The 24,952-nt window shown below is 33.7% G+C and overlaps 2 protein-coding genes, 1 long non-coding RNA gene and 1 pseudogene across 3 annotated transcripts; 1 reads left to right on the forward strand and 3 right to left on the reverse strand.

Annotated features, from left to right (window-relative positions):
• Positions 1-1,673: 1,673 nt before the first annotated feature.
• On the reverse strand, positions 1,674-4,086 carry LOC125190962 (F-box protein SKIP1-like). The gene is made up of 2 exons (XM_048088396.1): positions 3,707-4,086; positions 1,674-2,414 (listed from the first exon to the last, which is right to left on the reverse strand). The coding sequence occupies exons 1-2, from the start codon at positions 4,063-4,065 to the stop codon at positions 1,841-1,843; spliced, it is 933 nt and encodes a 310-aa protein (XP_047944353.1). The 5' UTR covers positions 4,066-4,086; the 3' UTR covers positions 1,674-1,840.
• Positions 4,087-7,227: 3,141 nt separating this feature from the next.
• Positions 7,228-7,750, reverse strand: LOC125190261 (UPF0057 membrane protein At2g24040-like). The gene is made up of 2 exons (XM_048087517.1): positions 7,552-7,750; positions 7,228-7,468 (listed from the first exon to the last, which is right to left on the reverse strand). Exons 1-2 carry the CDS (start codon positions 7,636-7,638, stop codon positions 7,343-7,345), a joined length of 213 nt encoding a protein of 70 aa, XP_047943474.1. The 5' UTR covers positions 7,639-7,750; the 3' UTR covers positions 7,228-7,342.
• Positions 7,751-12,848: 5,098 nt separating this feature from the next.
• On the reverse strand, positions 12,849-13,736 carry LOC125186056. The gene is made up of 2 exons (XR_007170354.1): positions 13,325-13,736; positions 12,849-13,046 (listed from the first exon to the last, which is right to left on the reverse strand). It is a non-coding gene; the product is annotated as an uncharacterized LOC125186056 (long non-coding RNA).
• A 7,903-nt stretch (positions 13,737-21,639) lies between these two features.
• On the forward strand, positions 21,640-24,824 carry LOC125189534 (annotated as a pseudogene).
• Positions 24,825-24,952: the final 128 nt, after the last annotated feature.

Here is a 24,952-nt window from a genome sequence, read left to right on the forward strand (position 1 = left end):
AATAAAATACGAGAGTAAAGTAAATGAGAGAAATGTATTTAAATAAAGTAGTGGAACGAAGGGAGTATGTCTTATAATTAATACTCTCCGTCTCACTCCAAGTAGAGCATTTGTATTTCGGCATGAGGTTTTATGTAATGTTGGTTTATGGGTAAGTAGAGAGAGTGATGTTTTCATATTTAGAAATGACCTAATATTATTTAGAGTTGAAGATCTCAAAAAAGGAAATGTGTCACTTAGAATGAGACGAAGAGAGTAGTATACTTCGTTAAAATCTGATCACCATTGATAGATTTATACTATGCTAATATACAATTTATTGAAAATATTAAGTTATGAAATTGGAAGGAAAATTAAGTAGTACGCAATTTGCTATTTCATCAGTTGGTTATTTGGAAGGAATAATAAGTAATTCTTGGCAGTGCACTTAAGGAGTGTATTTGCTGTAAAATATGGACATAAAGCAATACATAGGGTTTAGGTGGGTGTGCAAAAGAAGAAACCTGCGGATATGATAATTGGGATTAAGCTTGTAATAATGACTTTCTTAGCTGGATTTGTGTTCGATGAGGTTTAGTTTCTGTTTAGCCTCGTCATGTGAAGCTGCTCTCAGCATGACATGCTTGTGGTGAACACATAGCTTATTTTTCTTCATACGACTGGCGAATTAGAATAATTACAGTTTTCTCCAATTTTAGCTTAGTTTAATCAGTGTTTGTTACCTATAATCTGGACCTTTTGCTGGTACCCTCTGTTACTGAAAAACCATCAGCTCCAATAACTACAAATTCGAACCACAATGATGATTTAAGAGGAAGACAGTGTCGCTTCTTGAGGAATACTTCAGCGTCCGACTTTTGGATGAGGCTTCGCAATACGTTGAAGAATTGAAGTCCCCTGCCTATCACCTTCAGGTTGTCAAAGAGGCGATTTCACTTGTGTCCAACCTATTGGTCTACTGCTACAATAATATTACTGGATTCCTCCTATAATTATATGCTGCATCACTGCATGATCTCGCTATTGATTTGCCAAAAGCGCCTGCCAATTTTGACGAGACCATTTTGGCTATAAGGCAGGTGAGGAGTATTACCAAGATTGTTGGGATTTTCTTTTATATTTCAGTTCCATATATCATCATTCTATAGTTAGTTGGTTGATTTTCTTTAACATAATCATAAGCTGATCTTTCTTTTTATTTCTAGCATTGTAGCGTGAGTTGGTTGATGATGATAAACTTGAATTATTCACCATTTTTCCTTTCCACAATCAATTCAGATGTTGCTTGTGGCCGAAATGTTGCTTAAATGGATTTCTTACTCTTCATGCAAACTTGTGTAGATTAACAGTTTTTTAAGTTCTCCTTGTGGCCGAAATGTTGCTTAAATGGTGAATTATTTGATTGATTTCATGCTCAAAATATATTTAAAATTCCATCCATCGTTCAAGTCGTCTATACCAGGGATGGAGCCGGGCAATCATATTTACAGAGGCAAAAATATATATGGGCAATCATATTTACAGAGCCAGGAAAGGGGAAATGAGTCCTTACAAATGGTTCATTGAGTTGAATAAAGCCAAAGTAAAAATTTGTGTGAAAACGATGAAATGCCACGATAAAAAGCATTCGTTGCGATTTTAAGGCATACTGCGGGATTTTAGTGACAACAATATGATCAAACAATGTTATAAAATCTAGTAAATTTACAATAAGTAACAAAACATAGAACAAAGAAGTTGCAATTTTGAATTTGCTGATACAAACGCTTCACAAAGCTAGGGTCCAACGATATATACACAAAATAGAGAAACACAACCTGTCACTGTACCTTCATCTCCATCAAATTCTGAATACATCTGTTTGAAACCGCTCGTCGTACAACTGCCAATGCCCATATCTTTCTGCGTGGAAAGATGACCTTGGGATATAAAAGTTGGGCTTCTTGATGGTTTTCAAGTTTTTCAAATTGAGAGATGCATAAGCGATATCTCGACTAGTCACATTTGCACACCCAGATAAGTCGATGTACTCCAGCTCCTTACACCCTTCAGAGATTAGAGTGACCCCTTTTGCTGTCAACTTTAAGAATCTGAGTTCAAGATGGAGAAGATGAGGCATACATCTTGAGATGGCGGCAGCTTCTGAATCCCCATCCTGAGGACATGCATTTAGATATTCGTTGGGGACAATTCCTACATGCTGGGAAGGATCCAGCCAGTTCATTAGGTTTCTCTTAAGCACATGCAGATTTGGACAACGAGCGCCTATGATTGCCAGAGATTTGTCAGATATTTCATAGCAGTAGCTGATGTCGAGCTCCTCGATCTTGGGGCATCCAGAAGCTATTTCAGCCATGATTGCATCGGTAACATGAGGAGAGCTCCTGATAGAAAGAATTTGAAGATTCGGGCACCTGCAAAACCACAAAACAACAGTTTCTCTCTTATGCTTATGGACCTTACCGACCAAACAAAGTGAAAGATGTCAAATTTTATACCAACAAATAATATAAAACAAGAGCATACGTTATGCAAACATACAACACTTATGTTAGCCTGCATTGAAAGTTAAAACAAGATACATGATGACATGTAATCTGTGGATAAGTGACAACAAGGATAGCAAACGAAATGGCAGAACAAAATGAAAGTTTCTAATCTGTTAAGGTTAAAGCTGGAATTATGGTAAGAAGAGTGATAATCTGCAGGTTCCAATTCATAGGTAAAATTTAAGACTTTGTTAACCTTTTGGGCCGTTTATGGTAAAGCTAAATCAAAATTGCTTCTTTACAACTAAAAGATAATCGGACAAACTGCACATCAACTATTTAATATTTCAGACAAAGAGACATTAATAAGTTCAGTAAAGAACTGAGATATTTGGAATAAGTAGCACTATGCATTAGTCAATAATTACATAGGTTGAATGACACAATGGCAATTAAAAATATTCAGAATATCGCTCATGATTTAATCCATACCACAACCTCACATCATTTATCTTGAGAACAATTTACTTGTACCATGGAATTGGGGGCTTGGATTTGGAAATGGAACTTCAATTCCAAATCAACTGTTTTGTAACACAAAATTTTCAGATTTGGAAATGGAACTCAATTCCAATTCCATACCTTTGAAGGTAAACATTTAGAAATCCAAATAGCTATAAAATAGGGTTTTCGTTATGAAACCCGAATATGAATGGCATCAGCTTGCGCTCTGAATCTCTAATAGCTCTCCACTTTTTATCCCATCACTTCATCCACACCCCCAAACTCCCGTATCTGCATCAACGGTGAGCCTGTGGCGATGGGCGCCAGCCAAGCCAAAACCGACAACTATGACAGCATCGAGTAGTTTGATTTTGATTTTGATTTTGATTTTGATTTTGATTTTTTGTCCCCTTTGTGGTTTTGGTTTGGGGGTCAGGGTTTCGTGTAGTTTAATTTTGATTTTTTGACTTGCCAATCAAAGGTTAGACCTACGATAACACATTCAACTATCAATCTAAACGAGCTTCCAATCAAACAATTACAGAGCTACACTAAAAGCTACTAATCGGCAGTCATGGATAAATATAATTATCTGCAAGTCGAGTTCCGATCAACAAAGTAGGAAAGGAAATGATCAAAAAGGTATAATTTAATCAATCAATTTCCAGATAAAAATAAATTAAATCAAATGAATCAAATAAAAAGGAGGATACCTTTGGGCAACAAGGGCGAGAGATCGATCGGAGCAATGCCTAACGCGGATCTGAGTGAGGGAACCTGAGCTCCAAACGACGACGGATCGGAGCATATTATCAACCCTGCGCTCGAAGTCGGGAGTCCAGAAGCGGGGTAATTCATTGGCAGGGACGAAATGAGATTCGAGGTCGAGAACCGAATTGAGGTAGGGATCCTTGCAGGCTTGATGCCACGCTTTGCACACGCGCATAGCTGCCCGCCATCGGTCCTCCAAGGAGAGGCGGAAGAGGATGTTGATGAGGCACTCGTGAGTCAACTCGGCCCACTCCGACTCGCTGGTTCTACTCTCCCTCTCCGATTTCTTTTCCTCATCCATTTCTTTGAGACCGAAGGGGAATTGCGAGTTGTTTTTTGGATAATAAAATAAGAATAATAAAAACAAGTACTACCTCCGTCCCACATTAAGTGTCTCATTCCTAAATGGCACCGGTTTTAAAAAAAATATTAAGAAAAATGGATGGAAGAAAGTTAGTGAATATATGGCCTCACTTGTAGTATATATTAGTTTTAAATAATATGTGAGTGGAATGAATTAGTGGAATATGGGGTCTCTTTACCATTTATGATAATTATGAACCGGGACTCTTATTTATGGACAAACAAAAATGGAAAAACGAGACTTTTATTCGTGAACGGAAGGAGTAAAAAAAGTGGGTTGAATAAGTTAATGACTATGATTCCACTTATATATATTAATTTTATAATAAAATATGAGTAGAATTAGTTGGTGAAATGTGAGATTTATTTACCATTTATGATAAAAATAAAATTTAACTCTTTTTGAAATGGATCGAAATGACAAAATGTGACACTTATTGTGATACTTAATATTTTGTTTATGGAAAATTAATCTCATCCCGTTAAAGATAGAAGACTTTTCAAAATAATTTCCATAAATTTCGTCACTAAGGAAAAAGTATCTCGGAGTACAAAATTTTTCTTTTAACCTTGACCTTTCGTATAAATACCTCACTTCTCTTACTAGCTCTTCACACTTTAAAATAATCATCTTCTTCGTATTTTCCAAATTCCTTTAATTTTTTTCTCAATCGTCTTAATATTCTCAATTTTTCTATTTCATTTTCCATTTCCACTATGGTCTGGCTTTGATCAAGATGCCACAATCGGAACATTGTACTATCATACAATCAAACAGTTTGTACTTTGGAATGCCAACTCCAAGAATCCAAGGTCTTCCAACTTTTCAACGGCCTGTCGGCCTGTCCTATCCCTAAGGTTTACACACGCGCTGTACGAGTGTAGTTCACACTGTGAAGACATCAAGGAGACTTTCAAGCGGGGTTCGATTTCCTAAATAAAATAATACCAAGATATAATTTATGATTGAGCTATGAAATTATTTTAGTCATATGAGTATTAATTATCTCATGATTATCCATCTAGAATTGAGTTATCTCATGAACCAAACACATTACATATTTAATCTCGGAATACAATCTTGCAAACCGAACAACCCCTTAAAGTTTATGTGATACAAGCAAAGATACAATCGATAAAAAAAAAAAAAAAAAAAAAAAAAAAAAAAAAAAAGCCTTTTTGGGAGAAACCTGTCAATAGGTACAACGAGATACTCCTTAAGGCACCCAGAGAGCACATATAAAATGCTTCAATCTGGTTTCAACTAGGTAAACCAAGAAATCCAAACATGATGTGACACCGACAACTTGAAGTACGAATGGAGGCGCGTCGCAAACAAGGCAGATATTCTCCGCAAGACAATTGCGTCCTACCAAACCGAGAACTACAAGTCTATCAAGTACACTATTATTTCGAAGAAGGTGTGCTACGAAAAGTGGGCAGGGTAGAAAGCATAGAAAAATGGCCAACCGAAGCGCCCAAAGTATCGTTGGCTGCCAGTGCTCCACAAGCAGTGGATCGACTCCAACCGTTGCAAGCGACAACAGCCATGAGTAGTACGACATCAATTGATACGATCAGTGCCAGTACCACACTTGAAACCACAAAACGATTCTATGTTGTGCAATTTTTATTACAAAGACTACAACAAAAACCTGTCTCATGCTCTCATATCAACAAAACCATGTCACTAAGTACCAGACCTTCAGACCATCCCATTGATTACTCCTCAAGTAGATGAATATACCAGAAACTACTCCAAAAGAGTGTATTATGGAAGGATGCAAGAATTTTCTAGGTGAAAGTGTCAAATAATTACACAGAATCTAGAGGCACAATCCACAACAGAGACCTAAAACCAGTATCACTATGAACACTGCAAACTTAACCAGCATAAATCTCATGGCTTAAACCGATCAGATTAGAAAGAAACAAGTCTCTAACTTAATATGCAAGATCAAAACATGCCAATTAAGGGCTGTTTACTTTGAGTGGTGAGATATATTGATATAAATAATCTCCGCTAATCCATTGTTTACATTGACAGATTTATTAATTTTGAGTTTGTTTGACCATCTTATCCTTCAACTACTCAATCCAATATTTTATCAATCTATAGTATCACTCAATTAAACGTCTCCTTAGTCTTCAAGATTTTAAAGAATGCAGCGCACAGTAAAAAACAAGACGTGTAGGGATCAGGTTTATAGAAAAAGTTTCAATTGGAAGACGAGGTACGTTATAAAAGAAGTGCTACAAAAGCAGCTGAGCAAATCACCTCAATCAGCAGCAGCTATTGCCTTAGTTACAACCTCACAACAACAGAGTCTACGAGAAACGAGGAGCAAGAACTAGCCATGAACAATACCACTATACATTGGACGCCTCATGCTCACTAGACATGAAAAGCTATGCTGATTCTATCGTATCACTCAAGTAAACGTCTCCTTAGTCTTCAAGATATTAAAAAATGCAGCGCATAGTGAAAAACAAGACGTGTAGAGATCAGGTTTATAGAAAAAGTTTCAAATGGAAGACAACAGGGCTATGTTATAAAAGAGAAGTGCTACAAGAGAAGCTGAGCAAATCACCCTAATAAGTAGCAGCTTTTGTCTTCGTTACAACCTCACAACAACGGAGTCTATGAGAAACGAGGAGCAAGAACTAGCCATGAACAATAGCACATACATTGGACCTACACGGCTACACCTCATGCTCACTAGATCACAACACCGAAATTCCCTAGATTGTCAGCATAATCACCTGATTGAATCTTACTGCATCTTCAATATGGTCAGGTTACCTCTATTCAGGGGATGTTGAATAGCCTGATTCTTGTCTATGATGAAAAGCTATGCAGATTCAAGATCAACTAATCATCAGAAACTAAGGAAAACCAAATCTACATTTGTTGATATACTAATACAAGAAAATTAGCAATGGTGATTGCTTCTGTGTCTCTTCCACATCATTGACTAAAACCCTAATCCCTAACAAAAACAGCAGCTACCAAACCGGAAAAGCATCATATACCTAGATCAGCAGCGCAACAAAATCATGGGCTACGAATTGAAAAGGCAGCACAATTAACAAAGCGGACTAGAATCAAGCATCTCCATTAATCAATTCTGTCATAAAAATTACACAATAAATAAATAACATTAACATAGAAGTAATACGATTCATCAATCGAGGAACAGAAATCAAAGGGTGAATCATGCCAGCACATAGTACTCTCCACGAAACCTATCAGGATCAAGGCAGGCGATTGCGTAGAGAGCGTAGATGATCCCAGGTACATACCCCAAGATAGTCAACACCAAGCAAATGAAGAACTCCACCTGCGGCCAAATGGAATGAACGATTGTCCAAAATCCAATCAATCATCATAAATAAGGAATCGTGAGAAGTGAAATCATGTTACCGTGCAGCAGCCATGGCGGAGGCAGACACCGAGAGGAGGGAGCAAGATTGCGAGTAGGATCTCGCAGAATATTATACAGCAAGACATTTTCCTGTGTGTTTGTGTATCAAGCTACAAGCGATTGGCTGATAGTGGGCTAGGTAATTTTGGAGACGATAGGGTTTGATGTGTTTCAAATTTGGGGAAATATATTTACAATGAACGTGAGTTTTTTTAATATACTAGTTTTATAATAAAAGGTGAGTAAGAATAAGTTAGAGTAATATGAAGTCCACTACTAAAAATGGTAAAATATGAAATGAGACAAATTATATGGGACATATCGAAATGGAAATATCAGATAAATTATCCAGGATGGAGGAAGTAGTATTTATTAAATAGAGTTACATGCATATAATGGTCTTTATTTATTTTGTTGAATTGGAGGTACTCTATAATACTACAACAACCACAATTAAGCATAATTATGTGACAAAGCATTCCACCATTATTTTCAATCCAATCTCACAACTATTAATCACGTTACGTTGTAGCATATGCTCAAAGGTCATGAGGGAAGTTATTAAATAATTTAGAACTCCACAAGTTTGATATAATTTATTTCGGTTACTTCAATCCCAATAAAGATTGTGGAAGATGGTATTTAACATTTATTTTTTCTTATAAAAGAAAAGATTTAACAAAATTATAAAATTTGAAGAAGAGCAAAACATTTTGGAGAAAAAAAAGAAGTTGATTTTAGTGCTGTCAAAGATAAAGAAGACAATGAATTTGTAAGTTACAATATATTTTAAGATTACTGAAATCTAAGTAATTGAGATTAGAGAAGAATTAAGGATTAATAGGCTGCAAATAATCTTCATCATCCCATGGGCTACCTCGTACCACGATGGCATAAACAGCATAGATAATCCCAGGAATATAGCCTAATAGTGTGAGCACCACACATATCAAGAACTCACACTGCAATCAATCACAATATCAAATCCAGATAGAGTGTAAAAAAATATAGTCAACTGTCTAAGATTGCAGAATATGTAAACATACACTGCAGCAACCGTTTCTGAAGAAGACTCCCAATGGTGGGAGAAGTATTGCAAGAATTATTTCCACAAAGAGTGCACATCTTGATGCCATTTTGGGACTAATTGGAAATATGAATTAGTGGATACATATTTATTAAACTTATGTGGAAATGGATGTTTAGTTTGCTGGTCTTTAGGCGATGAATTATAGTACTAACAGTTACTGAGACCACTCCTAAATCATAATTTTAGGATCATGTGATTTATTGTATGACCAACTTTTTCATTTCTGTGAAATTCATTTTGTACCCAAAGTCCAAAACTGATGGATGGGCATTCCATTCGAAATGCATTTTATTTCAAAAAGCAGCCTAAGATCTATTAAAATTCAACCCAAATCACGCTCCATCCGTTCCATCTTAAATAACACATTTATTTTTTCACGGGTGTTTCAGAAAATGATAATAAATATTTAAAATTGACAAAAAATAAGAAAAGAGAAATTAAATAATAATAAAGATGAGAATCTCATTTGCATTATTATATCTAATACTATACTTTTTCTCTATTTTAACTATTTATTTACTACTCCCTCCATTCCATAGTAATGGAGGCAAAACTTTTCGGCGCGAAGATTAAGAAAAATTATGTTAGGTGAGTTAAGTAAAGACAGAATAAAGTGGAAAATGAAAAGGTAGAGAGATGACGAGAGAAAAAAGTAAGAGAGAGTAAAGTATGTGTGGAAAAATGTGTTGACTTTTACTAAAAAGGGAAATGACTCTATTACTATGGAAAGGACGGAAATGGAAAAACCCCCCTATTACTATGGAATTGAGGGAGTATTATTTTCCCATAACAATATGAAAAAATTTACTCATTTAAGGTGGGACAACAAATATAATTAATAATATAAGGTAGTGATGAAATGTAAAAATCCCCCTATTACTATGGAATTGAGGGAGTATTATTTTCCTATAACAATATGAAAAAATTTACTCATTTAAGGTGGGACAACAAATATAATTAATAATATAAGGTAGTGATAAAATACAAACTCAAAACTCCCCAACACAGCTTCAACACAGTTTCAATATAATATCAACACAACGTAAAATTTCAAGATTTTAATGTCAACACACTATCAACACAACATCAATCATTGACTACCGTTAAAATTCTGTTGATATTTTTCCGTTGATGCTTTTTTGTCATCTGTTGACATTTTTTAATGGTCCATATTATAGTTTTTGAGTTTGTACAATATTTAGAGTTTTCATTATTTATAATCTTATATTCTTATTATTATTTGAATGGTTTGACTTTTTTAAGTACTATCGATTAGTCCCGTTTAACTACTTTGTTTATAAACTTGAATCTTATTTTGTTCTTTATTGTTTCTCTTATTAACTGACTTCATAATTAGAATGCATGCCAGGTGTAATAAAATTCTGAAGAAAAAATATATTCTTTCCATTCCACTCAAAATGTCTATTAGTTTATCCCATTCAAAATGTCTATTTTCTGTTGGATATTTTAGTGTAATTGGATTAACTTGATTGATCGGTTATTGTTATAATGATACATCATTTAAGTATTGAGTGCGGAGTGCACGTTTATTTGAATTCATTATAATATTAGGGACGAAGCCCCTAAACAGATGAACGGGGGTCCGGGGCAGCGCCGGGTAGCGGGGTCCAAGGGGCAGAGCCCCTAAGCTGTTTCAGAAAATTCATCCGAAAATGTAATTTCTGAAAATCGAAGGACTAATTTGTAATTTCGGAAACCTTTGAAAATTAGTTATTTTCGGTTAATTTTTCCCAACGGATGCACTGTTTCGTCAACAGCTGCATCGTTTCATCTTCTTGAAAATCTGATCAATTCGTCTGGTTCACATCTCGAATACACATATGAATTTTCTGCATATTCTGAATTTTATCCTATCAAATAACTTTGGTAGAACCACCGAAATTGATTTGATCTGAAAGTGTTTTGCACGACTTTCAGATATCCGTTTTTGTTCTCTATATTGAATCTCCCTAACAAAGATCAAATCAATTATGTCGAACAAAGAAACGATGAAGGAAGGAGCGAAAGGTTTCGCGAAGTTGGATAAGTTTGCTGGCCAGGACTTTAGACGCTGGCAAAAGAAGATGCATTTCATGCTGACAAATCTCAAGGTGGTGTACGTTCTGAGTACTCCCATGCCCGAGGCTGTTGAAAATGAAACTCTGGAACAGACGAGGAGGCGGATGAAGTGGGAGAACGATGACTACATTTGTCGGGGTCACATTTTAAACGGTATGTCTGATTCCCTATTTGATGTGTATCAAAATGTTGAATCTGCTAAGGAATTGTGGGATTCCCTCGAAGCCAAATATATGGCAGAAGATGCTTCTAGCAAGAAATTTCTTGTTGGTAATTTTATTAACTATAAAATGGTTGATTCGAGGCCTGTCATGGAACAATACAACGAGTTGTTGAGGATATTGGGACAGTTTTCCCAATATGATATGAAAATGGATGAATCCATTTCTGTCTCTAGTATTTTTGATAAACTGCCACCTTCTTAGAAGGATTTTAAAAATAATCTGAAAGACAAGAAGGAGGAATTGAACTTGGTCGAACTTGGAAGTGATTTCCAGATTGAACAGTCTATACGTGATATGGAAAAGAGTTCTGTTGGTAATACTAAAAACATCGTTGGTTCTTCTGTGAACATGGTGGAAGAGGGTGAATCCTCAAAGGCTGGTAAAGAGAAACGTAAGTTTCAAGGGAAACGGAAGTTTCAAGGGAATTACAATAAGGATGGGAATAAGAAGCCCAAACTGACTTGCTGGAAGTGTGGCAAATCCGGGCACTTCAAGAAGGATTGTAAGTCTGGAAAGGGTGGAGGAAAAGGGAAAAACGAGGCTGGTCCAAATGGATCCAAGGATCCTGAAAAGCAATCAGGTTCGTTTTCTGTACCTAATGATAATTCGGTTGAGAATTATTATGCATCAATAATCTCTGAAGCATTTTATGTGCAGGATGATGATCTCTCATGGTGGATTGATTCGGGTGCAACATGTCATGTATGCAAGGATCGTCAATGGTTCAAGGACTTTAAACCAATTGAAGATGGATCTTCCTTGAAGATGGGCAACGTTGCAACTGAACCAATCAAAGGAATAGGATCTGTTAGCCTAGTATTTACCTCTGGAAATTCCTTATTGTTAGAAAATGTAGTTTATGTACCTGGAATTCGTAAAAACTTAGTTTCTGGTATTGTATTGAATAGTTGTGGCTATAAACAAGTATTAGAAAGTGATAATTCATTCTATCAAGGCATGGTAATTTCATTGGTTTTGGTTATCTATGTGGCATGTTTAAGTTGAATTTAGATGTATCTTTTGTTAAAAATTATGTTTGCATGACTTCTACTAGTTCTAGTAATCATGTTAGTAAATCAGAATTGTGGCATGCTAGACTTGGACATGTACATTACAAGAGATTGAAAGATATGTCGAAAATGAGTTTAATACCAGCTTTTGAGTTGAATGGTGAAAAGTGTAAAACTTGCATATTAACTAAGACTAGTGTAACACCCGTGCTATGCACGGATTATAAATTTATATATTTGTCTAAATCTTAAAAAAATTAAGCAATACCTACATGCTATAAAGAAATTAATATAAATAAATATGTATGCAATAATAATTTATTCTTATACAAAAAAATAGTAATAAATTTAAGAAATTCTTCAGTATATAACACACAAATATTGTGTATGAGTAATAAACCTAAAATTAATTAAATTAAATTAAAATTTGTATATTAATTACATAAAATTAAGAATTTAAATTTCATAAATTCATATACTCAATTTATCAGTAGAGGTCATTCTATATTTATTTTGCATACCTATTTTCTTAATTTTTCAATATTGCTCCAACATTTTTTTTGATATATTTCGTACGTTTAAATAAGATATCCATATAACATGTACTCTTTATACGTCACACAGAAATACATTGAAACTTGAAAGATATTTAGTAAATAATTTAACTCTATTTATTTATGTAAATTATGTGATTTTAATATATAGTAATATTTAAAAGTAATATTACCTTTTATTGCATCTAATTCCCTATTTTTTCAAAATATTATAAATGGAAATCCAATTCCATATGCTAAAACTCAAAACCAAAATCTATATAGAAAATTATGGAAACCCAAAATCCTAAGAACTAAAACCTTCTACTTAATTTCTTAGCATTAAATAATTTAGCCGAATGCAGTAATACAAATATAGATTGAATTAAATAAATTGCGCTAATTTATATTGAAACCCACTAACTGAATTAAGTTAACTACCAAATTGACCTATTTCTATTTAAAAGAGTCAATCAGGTTAAAAGAAAAATGATAGCTTCCTCTTCTTCACGCTTGTAGCGCCTCCATCTTCTACTTCACGCTTAAATAAGATTATGCCTGAATTCACAAGTAATGATGGTTATAAAAGATTTTCAAACATATAAAGTATTGATAAGAAACGGAAACACAATAAGATATGAGCATTATATCGACATCATGGATGAACATTGAACAAATCCTATTTGTGTTGTTATCCCAACTACTGACCTTGCAAGACCTTGCCGTTAAACGCTCATTTTTCATTATTGTCGACATGGAGTGCTTGCTTATTTGCATTAAGCCTTGCACATTCAAAGGATAACAAAATAAACTTTAGATAATAGAAAAAATAATACCTTTAAAAAATACAAAGACTGCTGCCATGCAAAACTCCATCCTTTTGTTGCTCTCTTTTTTCTTCCAGTGACATATCAATTGTATTCAAAGCAGAATCCCTAAACTCTAAAAGAAGGCATAAACACGAATAAACCTAATTAGAAAGCATAAACAAATAAGAAAAGAACAAAAGAGAAAACTTAGAAAGAAAATGACCATAAAATTGGAGGTTGAAAATGAGGACTCGATATTTAAATATACATATGAAGCAAAGCGGGGCAATAATTAGGCATTATAAGCATTAACTAATATTAATTTCAATTGTGCAACGGCATCACATTGATTTAATAATTACTCCATGCAAATATTTGCAAAAAAGACATGCACGGTTGATTCAATTTAAGTTTGAAAAATTTGTAACGTTCAAGGACAATTAAGTTGGTCAAATTCCTAAACGCATATTGGTAAAAATTAATTTTTTGTTATCCTGGATTACATTTATAATACCTGCGAAATTGTCGCTTTAAAATTTGCATCTAAAATTAAATTTAGATTAATTGCAATAATACCCAAAATTAATAAATATTCAAAACTATGCCAAAAACTCGGCTTTTATATTAGTATAGATAACTAGACAACCTTTCAATAAGAATGTCAATAAAGAAACTAAGGTATTAGAACTTATACATAGTGATTTGTGTGATTTTCATTCGACTCCATCTCTTGGTAATAAAAAGTATGTAGTTACTTTTATTGATGATGCTACTAGATTTTGCCATGTCTATCCCTGTCATTCCAAAGATGAAGCTCTTGATAAATTTAAAATCTTTAAAGAAAGTGTAGAGCTTTATCATGGTGTGAAGATTAAAACTCTTCGCACTGATAGGGGAGGTGAGTATTATGATCCAGCGTATTGAGTCGACTGGTATAGTACATCAAATGACTGCTCCATATACACCACAACAAAATGGTGTAGCTGAAAGAAAGAATAAACGTTGAAAAAATGATTAATTAATGTTGTGTTATTACCGGCTAAGTGAAGGTTTTTGGGGTTGGGTATTTTAAAACCTTTTTTTGTTGAATGAGTTCCTAAAAAAAGGAACAAAATCCCCCCTTATAAACTTTGGCATAAGAAACCACCAAAATTGAGTTATCTTAGAGTTTGGGGTTGTCGGCGGTGGTAAGACTAAGGGCCCCTAAAAAATGAAAAACATAGGTCAAAGAGGTATAGATTGTGTTTTACGGGGTTTTGGAAAAAATTTTGTTTGTTATAGGTTCTATGTCTTAAAACCCAAAATGACTTTTTTCCCCCATTATTATTGAGTCGAGGATGTAATTTTGGGGGGGATTCACGTCTATACCTAAACCGGGGGTTTTTGGTTGCAAAGTCTAGTAACTACGATGATGAAAGGGAAAAAAGTGATGGATACCCTCGATGCTAGGAGAAGTAGAAAAAGAAAGAAAAACAAAAGTCTTTTTAAAAGTTTCCAATTGTACTTACTTGAAGGATAAAGAAATAAAAATTAAAAATTAAAAATATTGTTTTATATTGGTGATGACCCAAGAACCTAAAAGAACAAGGCCGGGGTTTTTTGGGAAAGACAATCCAGGGAGATGGATTCTATAACCCAAAATGGTACTTATTTGGTTACCCCCGGTTTGGAAGCTTTAAATAGCAAATGGATCTTAAAAACAAAGATAAAGGGTGGATGGAAGCATAGACAAATATAAACCCAAATTGATTACCCAAGGCTTTAGAAAAGGGAAGGCATTAATTCTTTGATCTTATGCCCCTTGCGAGGATTTCCACAATTAGATTATTGTTACCCTTTTGCAAATGCATAATCTTTAATTCCCAAATGGATTTTAAAAACTGTTTCTTGAATGGTGAATTAAATGAAGAAAAATTTATACAAAACGAAGGCTTTAAAAATTTTTAAAATTGAACATAAGGTTTGTAAGTTGGAAAATCTCTTTATGGACAAAAAGAAACCCCCAAAGCAATGGCACCCAAAATTTGATGACGTGGTGTTGCCCGAAGGGTTTTTGTATTAAACCAGGGAAAGTTTGTAAAGAAATTTGATGCTTTTTTGGGAAAAGGGGGATCTTTTTGCCATATGTGGAAAACAAAAGTTTTTAGTGTTTGACCAAGATCAAGTTGAAAAACGAAAATTTTTTGTCATCGAGTTTGAAATGAAAGACATGGGGAAAGGGGCTGATGGTTTTTGGTAAAAAGATCACACATGGAGAACAAAGAATTTCCATTTCTCAATCACATTTATTGAAAAAGTTTTGGAAAGTTCAACTTCGGGGCCCAGAAATATTTTTGATCCTAGTAAAAACTTCTTGCCAAATTAAAGGGTTCGGAAAAACGGGAAATTAAGGCTATTGGATCACTAATGAAATCTATGATTAGTACTAGACCCGAAAAGCCTTTGCAGTTGGAAAATTGAGTCGTTTCCTTAACCCAAAGTTTAATCCTTTTACAGCAATGAATCATTTTTAAGGGTAAAAAGGAAACATGGATTATAAGTTGACTTATTGGTTTCCTTGTTCTTGAAGGTTTTTGGATCAAATTTGGATCACCAAAGGGAAGACCCCCATTCTTCCCAAGTGGTTGGGTTTTCCCGGGCCAAGGTGGTGTTATATGTTGGGCATCAAACAAACTTGCCCAATTTAACAATGGGGTGGAGTTTGTGGCATTAGCGGGGGCGGGAAAAAGGCCGAATGACTAAAAAATTTAAATATGAAATTCCATTGTGGCCTAAACCATTTTCACCCATTCTATCAATGGAATGGAATTAAACCCCTTGTTTAAAGGGATATAGTAAGTTTTAATGGAAAATCAAGAACCTTAGGTGTTAGACATAGCATGATTTTGAACTTATTATGGATGGTGTGAAAGTTTGTGGAAATTTTTGGGAAATCCTTGATAACAGCGATCATCTAACCAAGGGGTTTAAATAGAATTTTGTACAAATCCTTTTAAAAGGGTTGGGGTTAAAATCCCCCACAAATTTTTTGATATTAAGATACCCAATTCCCCTTTGTTTATACTGAAAACGAGGGGGAAAATGTGGAAGACTTAATATTTGAAGGTTGGAACACATTTGAAAATCGTCCCAAGGTTTTTTGGACCTACAAAAGGTTTATATATATTCTTTAGTTCTTTTTAAAAATTGCAAATGTAGGTGCAAGAATAAAGGAGCCCCATATAAGCATGAAGTTTAACCCCTTCAAAAACCCCCGGGCTTGTTTCGGCGTGTTTATGAAGGATAAAAGGGCATAGGCTAGTAAAAATATAGTGTCCAAAATAGAACATATTGTATGAAAACCCTTTTTTGTACATTATCCCGTGTATTCAATGTGAGTTCCCGGGGTTAAACCCTTTGAGACACCCCGGGGGTATTCGGGAAAATTTGGAATGTGTAATGTACTAATATGGAAATTAAACTTACGATATTTCATTTATCAAAACTTGAATGTTTGAAACAAAATTTTTTAGTTAATCAAAAATTGCACTAAAATAAAGGGGGGGATTGTTGGATATTTTATGTAATTGGATTAATTGGGGGGGGTGGGAAATTTTTATAATGATACATAATTTTTAAATATGGAGTTCGGGTACGCTTTTTTGGTTTATTATGATGTTGGGGCGAAGGCCCCAAGCAGGGGGGTTGAAACGGGGGTCCCGGGGGGAGCGCCCCCTTGGGGGGTCCAAAGGCCCCCGGGCCCCGGGTAAAATTTTTTTGGAAAATTCATCCGAAAATGTAATTTTTTTAAAATCGAAAGGTTAAATTTTCAATTTAGAAACCTTTTAAAATTAGTTTTTCCCGGGTTTAATTTTTTCCCCCCGGATGCCTTTTTGTCAACATTTTCCCTCGTTTCCCTCTTCTTCAAAAAACGATCAATTGTCGGGTTTATCTCGGGAAAAACCCCTATAGATTTTAAATACTTTTTTTTATCCGATCAAATAACTTTGGTAGAACCACCCAAATTGATTTTATCGGGAAAATGTTTACGACTTTTTGAGATATCCATTTTTTTTCTCTATATTGAATCTCCCAAAATTTTTTTTATGTTTGGAAATAAATCTCCAAAACTCTTGTCTTTTTAATATTAATTTTTTTTTAAAATTTTTTTGTCTTTTAACCTTTTTTCTTCAAATTTAAAAAGTTTCCAAAAATATGAATATTTTGAGTGGGGGGATAAAAAAGGAAAAAAAAAATTATAAAATAAAAAAGAAGCGAAAAAAATTTAAAAAATCCCCAAAAAAAAGTTTTAAAACGGGGAGGAAAGTTTTTTTCCAAAAAGACAAGATTTTAACATTTGGGGGCTAAATTTTGTTAAAGGAGGCACAAAATAGACATGTGTTCATTGGGGTGGTGTTCCAAAAAGACGTGCTTAGACAAGTGCCCGGTTGGTTGTTCGAAGACATTTCTTGAACGAACCTATGTGCATACATGGGCTAAAGTAAAACGGGTCATGGGAAATTGGTTTTTTATTTAAAGTTATTTTATTAGTTATTACGGTGATTTTTAAAGGGCCGACCATCCCAAAAACACCCCACTAGAATCTTAAAAAGTAAATTCATTTTTTTAAAAATGAAAAAAAAATGGTCACTTTTTAAAAGGGGTTTTTTTTTTCTAAATCCCTTGACTTTAAAAATAATAGTTCCCCGGGAGGGTTTATCTTGAAATTGGGCCTTTTGGCTTTTTTTTGGGGCTGAAAATACCCTTTGAATTTTTATTTTTTGGGGGGGTTTTGGGTTTGGTCTTTTTTAAATTTTAACATTTTAAATCGATATTATTTTAATTATGTACTAACTTTGATATTATTTCAAAATTATCATTCTTCTTCCATTTTGTTATCCTTCACGAATTTTTTTTTTTTATTTCAATATTAGATTTAATTTTACAAAATTTTAAATTTTAATTTTAAATATCAATAAATTTTTTAATTATAAAAATTATTAAATAGCAAAAATTAATAGTTATAATCAATATTTGATAGTGTATAGTACTATGTAAGACAACGCCTTAGTTTTAATCAATATTTAAATAGCTTTAATCATAAATAGATTATATAACACAATTTATTCTGAAATAAATATGCATCTAATGTAGGGGTGTGCATTCGGGTTTGGTTCGGTTTGGGCGAGCAGACCGGCCTAAAAACGAATTTAGGCTAAAATTGAAACCGAACCGAACCGAAAAATCGAAAAACCAAAAATCGAAAAACCGAAAACCGAACATAAAAAACCGAACAAACCAAAAAACCAAAATTTCAAAACAAAACCGAAAAACCGAAAAAAATAGTATATTTTAATATATCTAATTTATTTTATTTTATATATACTAATAGAATATAAATATATATAATATAAAATTAATATAATATATATAATTTTATTATATAAAAATATATTAGAAGAATATATATTATATATATGATATAATATACTAAATTTATAGGATAAAAATATATAATAATATATTTAAAATATAATTCGATTTTTTTTATTAATTTGAAAACAATCAAAATTTACTAGAAAATTTCAACAAAAATACTCCTATATAAAATTTTAAGTAGGATCAAATTTTTAGTCAACTTCATAATATTTAATCACAAGCAATTATAACAACCGACCGGAGGCTAAATAGAATAACTCTTATTTTCCCATCATGATTAATATTATTTTTCTGTACTTCTTCAATTCAATTGAATATTATATTAAATAACAAAAATTAATAGTTTTAATCAATATTTATAGTGTCCATGAATTAATAGTTTTCATTAAAAAATTTATTGATATTTAAAAATCTAGGACTATTTTTGTAGTTCACTCTTTTATTAATGTAAAAATAAGTGGGATATAAGAAACCAAGAACCTTGATAAGAACATCCTCAAAATCCTCAAACATATGCGTGATTTATCAACCGTTGAATTGCTACTTGTAGTGTCAACCAACTCAATGTTAGTTAATCTATTGTACACATATAAAGATGGAATATTAATAGATGCACCCAAATCGCACATAGAATGTTCCACTTTCACATTTCCAATATGCATGGGTAATTAGGAGAACATGCATGGATCCATACACCTAGATGAAATTTCTTTTGAATCACAATAGACACATTCTTGGCTACAACAATATTTTCAAATCTCCTCAGCCTCTGTGGCGATGAAGTCCTTGATAAATAAAATGATTTGTAAGGATAATGTATTGTTTAACTATTTCACATTTAAAAAGTTCATACTTTTCAAGGATTTACTAATAAGGAAATAATTTATACTTTTCGAGAAGAATGGAGTATATATAAGTGGCTCATATGCGTAACTTTTTCCACTTACTTTTCTTAACATTTTCTAAAACTCGTTGCGAAAAGAAACTTCTATTCACTGATGAAAAGAGCACTACTTTTAAACACTTGATAAACCTTTTTGTCTCTCTTCATAAATTCCTTGAAATAAGATTTTGTATAAATTGATGTCCTAAAAAGGGTTATCTTACTTGAGGGGAAGTGAGTACTATATTATAAGGAAACATTTTTTTTAACCAAACTTAAAAGTATCTTTTAGGTGGAACTTTAAAAATACCCAAAGCCCAAATGGGGTTAATATTTGAAGTTTTTTCATTTAATTTTTTTGGGAAAAATCCCTCTTAAAGGGTTTTTAAAAAATTTTCATATACTCATTTTTTTTAAAAATATTTTTTAAATATATTTTTAATTTTTCAAAATAAAAATTTACCTTTTAATATTATCCTTAATTATGTGACATCAAGTAAAATTGCTTCTTCAATTTTTATATTAAAAATTTTTAAAAATTGAAAAATGAACTTTTCTTTAATAATAAAAAATTTAATAAGGATCTTTTTTTGCTTTAATTAAAAAATTAAGTGATAATTTTAAAATCAATTATATTTTAAAAATTCTAAAAATATAATAAAATATTTATAAAAAATATGAGTATAAAAGTTTTTTAAAAAATATACCCAAAATTAAATTATTTTTGCCCAAAAAACAAAAATATTAAAAAGTTCAAATGATATTACAATTAGGGGCTAAATGATTTTTTAAAGTTGGGTTTTAAAATGATTTTTTTAAAGTTTGGGGGCAAAAAAGATGCCCCCTTTTACCCCCTCTTAAAAAATGGCATTTTGGATCAGTTTTAATGAAAAATAGAAAGTAAGAAATAAAAAAATAATTAAAATATTGTTAGGGAGAATAAGTTACACTTTTTTGGAGAGAAAAAAATTTTTTAAAATTGGATAAATTCTATTAAAAAGAACTAAAAAAAAAGAGTGAATCATGGACAAAGTATTGATTAATGGTTGCATTTCATCATCTATAATAGTATTTTAAATTTTTTTTATCCAAATTATTTGACTAATTTTATACCCGAATTTACTAATTTTGACAAAATTTACCGGTTAGCGCACACAACCCGGGTTTTTCCCGACCAACTTTTATTCCCAGTCGCCCCATTTTCAAAAAACCCTTTTCTTTTTTTTTAGGTTTCTTTTATCACTTCCTTTTTTACGGGGATTTCCCTTTTTCCTTAACAGAATTGGCGTTAACGATTTTGGTATAATTTATTATCAGATCAGTAAATTTTAGGATTTGTGTGATTCGTTCTCGTTTTCAATTTTGGGGAATTTTTTGTTTAGCCGTACTTTGTTGTTGATCTATTCTGGTCAAAGGGGTTGGGGGGAAAATTCCCTTTATGTTTCTGATCTCCATTGGGATTTCATTTTTTTTAATTGTGTCAGGGTTTTTGTAAATCTCTTATTTTCCCCCCATTGCTTTTAAATTTGGGGTACCTTTTTTGGGGTCTGATATATTTTTGGATTAAATTGAATGCAAAAGGGATGTGTTTGGGTTTCTCTTTTTTACTTGATATTTTGTCAGAATCATGGCCTTTCAGCTTATCTGATGATTGATAGCTGTTTAGAATTTGAAGTTGCAAACTGTTTTAAAATTTGGGGAAAATTGATGCCCCAACAATTTGGGTCTAATGGTTTGGATATGCTTATGTGATGCATGTGAGGGATCTGTATGATATTGGAGAATTGCAGATTAAGTAGCTATCAAGGAGCCTAATTTACTTTGGAAATTTTTTAAAGTTGTGTTTGCCTTTTTTTTCTGTGTGTGGGTTTGACTATCATTAATTGCTCAGTGGCTCAATGGTTTTTATGAAATTTTCATTATTTCGGAGATAATCGTCGAATATTTTAACTTATTATTTGAATTGGTGATTTTAAAAGGTTTCTGAAGACATCACTTTTTTGCAATACTTTTGCAGGATAGGACTTTCTGAGCTCTAGAGATGTTAGAGCAGTTACTCATATTAACAAGAGGAGGTTTAATCCTCTGGACTTGCAAAGAGCTTGGGAATGCTCTTAGAGGGTCGCCTATTGATACTGATAAGGTCCTGCCTTTTGGAGGAAAGGTCAGGTGCTGCATCGACAATTATGATGCCCCGGGTTGTTCATACACTCTTAAGTGGACGTTTCACAATGATCTGGGGCTTGTTTTTGTCGCTTTTATCAGCGTATTCTCCATCTCTTGTATGTTGACGATTTGCTGTCTATGGTTAAGCAAGAGTTCTCGGTGATTTATGATCCAAAGCGAACTTTATACAATGACTTCGATGATATATTTCAACAGCTTAAGAAGGAAGCTGAGGCTCGGCAGAGGAAATGAAGAAATCAAAGCAGGTGGTCAAGCCTATGAACAATAACCTTTCTAGAAAGAAAGGGAATGTGCAAAATGGAAACATGGATGGAGGTAATAAAAAAAGAGTGGGGGTGAATCGGGAAATGATCATGCCAGTGAAAACTTAAAAGGCCCCCTTTTCAGAAAATGGAAATCTCAAGAATAATCATATTGGAAAGGGGGAACCAACTACAAATTTAAAAAAATAATGGGAAAGAGAAGGGCTTTTTCCAACACTGGTGCTTTTGATGTAAATAAGCTACAAAAGCTTAGGCCCAAGGGGGAAAAAAAAACTGAGATTTTTGTAAAAGGTTTCTAAAGGGGAACCCTAAAAAGAAAACCAAAAAAGAACAGAGTTTGGGATGATTCCCCAAAAAGAGGCAAAATTAGATTTCACTGATCCAGGGAGTGAGAAGGGGGGAACAGAAATATCAGTTGTTTCCACAGATCAAGGTGAGAGTATGATGGCCCAAAGATGAGTTTGGGTGAAGTGACAGTGGCGAAAGTGAGGAGGGAAAAGAAAACTGCAAAGGATAATAAGAATGAGGGGAAAAGAAGAAAGGGGGGTTTTTTCATCCATGTTCCAAAAGGTACATTATCTGTCTTTGACCTGAACTGAGCTAAAATGTTTTTTCTCCTCTACTTAAAATGTTCAATCTATTAAACATGGAAAATGTTGCTAGAGCTTTTTCTTCAATATGTATTTCCCCTTTATTTATTTAAATGTGAGGCAACAAAATGAGTAATGGTTCAAAAGTACATTATGGAGTGCAAGTCAAGATGTATTCCTTCAGGCATTTTACCAATGAATATGACCATGAAGATAGTGTGACTGGGATTTTTTTTTTTTTTTTTGGGGGGGGGGGGCAACTTATTGTCAATCCTTTTGCATTTCAGGCGTATAATTTCAGCTTATTAACAATGTTACAAAAGATACGTTTTTTTTTATCTGGTTCAGTATTGCAGGTAAAGCAAATTTGGAGAAGTCTGACCTAGAACCAGCTCTTAAAGCTCTAAAGGACAGGCTTATGACCAAAAACGGTAAGTTGTAGTGTCTTATCTCTACAACTTCCACTTCTGGGGTCAAATCACATGGCAATTGATTTCTACTAATTTTTTTCTTCACCTATACAAGTTAGCATTGCAATTTCCATCAAGTGTTTGGAAATTTTTTGTTCCTATTTTTGAATGGTCGCCCAAAGGCAGAGGAAATAGCTGAGAAACTTTGGGGAACCCATTGGCCCCAAGTCTTGAGGGGAAAAAACTACTTCTTTCACAAGAGTCTCATCAACAGTTCAGGTATCTAAGAATATCTGAACCTCTTCTATCAGGCAGGAAAAGTGAAAATTTTCACATCTATATGGATAATTAGGAATAATTGCTTCTATCTATTTCTCTTGGTTCATATCTAGAACTTCCTCAGTGATCTAATGGGGTTTTTCTTTATTCTTCCCGGCTGCTATGGGAAAATGCACTTACTCGCATTTTTAAATCCTAGAGCTCAAATTGATATTTTGAGGGGGTGTTCATGTCAAAAAAGGAGCAAAGGGGAAAACCTTTTGTTGTGGTTTTGTCGGAGTTAATGGAGTAGGAAAACAAAAATCTTGCTAAGGTAGTCTATGTTCACATTTAATTCAAATTGAAGATTCACCCTCTGCACACTCTCTTTTTTATGATTTTCAAATATATCTTTGCCAGGTTGCCCACTGGCTTTAACAGCATAATGTCAATGTAATGATGGCTGCCTGTGACACATTCAGATCCCCGGTGCCTGGAGCAGCTTACCCATGCACGGGAGACTCCAGGTTATTGTAGTGCCACACTTTTTTTATCTGCATATACATGTCTTAAATGAAATAGTTCTAACTTCTAACTGGGAAAGTTCCGATCCTTTCACCATCAGATTCCCATATTCAGAAAGGTTATGAGAAGGATCCTGCAGTTGTGGCTAAAGAAGCAATCCAGGAGGCCAGCCAAATGGGTTAGAAAGTTGTTCTGGTGGATACAGCTGGGGAAAAGCAGGGAGATTACAGATGTTCTGGTTTTCTATGTGCACAATGACTTTTTTTTTTCTGTTTGGTTAATGTTCCATTGCTACATGATTTATTTCAAACCCCAAGCTGCTGGGTCCCGTGTTATCTTGAGTGCATTTTCCAGCTAAGTGCGTGGGCCCTTGAGATATTTTCATGTTTGCAGGATAACGAACCACTCATGCAGCTCTGTCAAAAATTTTCGCCCCAGTCCAGACCTTGTTCTGTTTGTTGGCGAGGGACTTGTGGGGGAAAGATGTTTTTGATCAGTTGTCAAAATTCAACCAGGTTTATTCTTTTTTTTCTTTTCATTTGTCCCAAGTTCAATGATACTTATCGCCACTTAACTGGTCATTGTTTTTGAATTTGTACAGAAACTGGTGACCCTCACCCTCGCCAAATCCCCCACTGATAGATGGGATCCCTTTAAATAAGTTCGACACTATTATTTACAAGGTGTGTATCCATCCCCATCAAAACGTTGTTTTGTTTGACATGGCATGACATGACATAATAGTTGGCATCAGATTTATTTACTAAATAAAAGAAATGGTGTAGGTGGGAGCTGCATTATCCATGGTTTACATATCTGGAGCACCGTGATGTTTGTTGGATGTGGCAATCCTATACTGATTTGAAGAAGCTCAATGTGAAGTCCATCGTAAACGCTTCTCAAATAGATCCATTAGCCTTGCTTGCTTTTGCTTTTGCTTTTACCGTTTTAAACTTGGATTTACATCTACTCTTGTCTGTTTCTCAAGCTTAACCCTGTGTTTTGTGTGATATTACTTCTAATGAACCTGGATTCTCTCTCTCTCCCGTTTGAAATTCCTGAATTTCAGAGTGACTCATTGCCTTTGCATTTTGCGGTTGTCATACTACATTCATTGAAAT

The sequence above is a fragment of the Salvia hispanica genome, chromosome 5, assembly GCF_023119035.1.
Source record: "Salvia hispanica cultivar TCC Black 2014 chromosome 5, UniMelb_Shisp_WGS_1.0, whole genome shotgun sequence".
NCBI classification, from domain to species: Eukaryota; Viridiplantae; Streptophyta; class Magnoliopsida; order Lamiales; family Lamiaceae; genus Salvia; species Salvia hispanica.

Coding starts and splice junctions, on each gene's coding strand:
- LOC125190962 (XM_048088396.1), bottom strand. CDS start 4,065: ATGGATGAGGAAAAGAAATCGGAGAGGGAGAGTAGAACCAGCGAGTCG. Junction 2,415..3,706: donor CTCGCCCTTGTTGCCCAAAG/GTATCCTCCTTT, acceptor GTGGTTTTGCAG/GTGCCCGAATCTTCAAATTC.
- LOC125190261 (XM_048087517.1), bottom strand. CDS start 7,638: ATGTCTTGCTGTATAATATTCTGCGAGATCCTACTCGCAATCTTGCTC. Junction 7,469..7,551: donor TCCGCCATGGCTGCTGCACG/GTAACATGATTT, acceptor ATTTGGCCGCAG/GTGGAGTTCTTCATTTGCTT.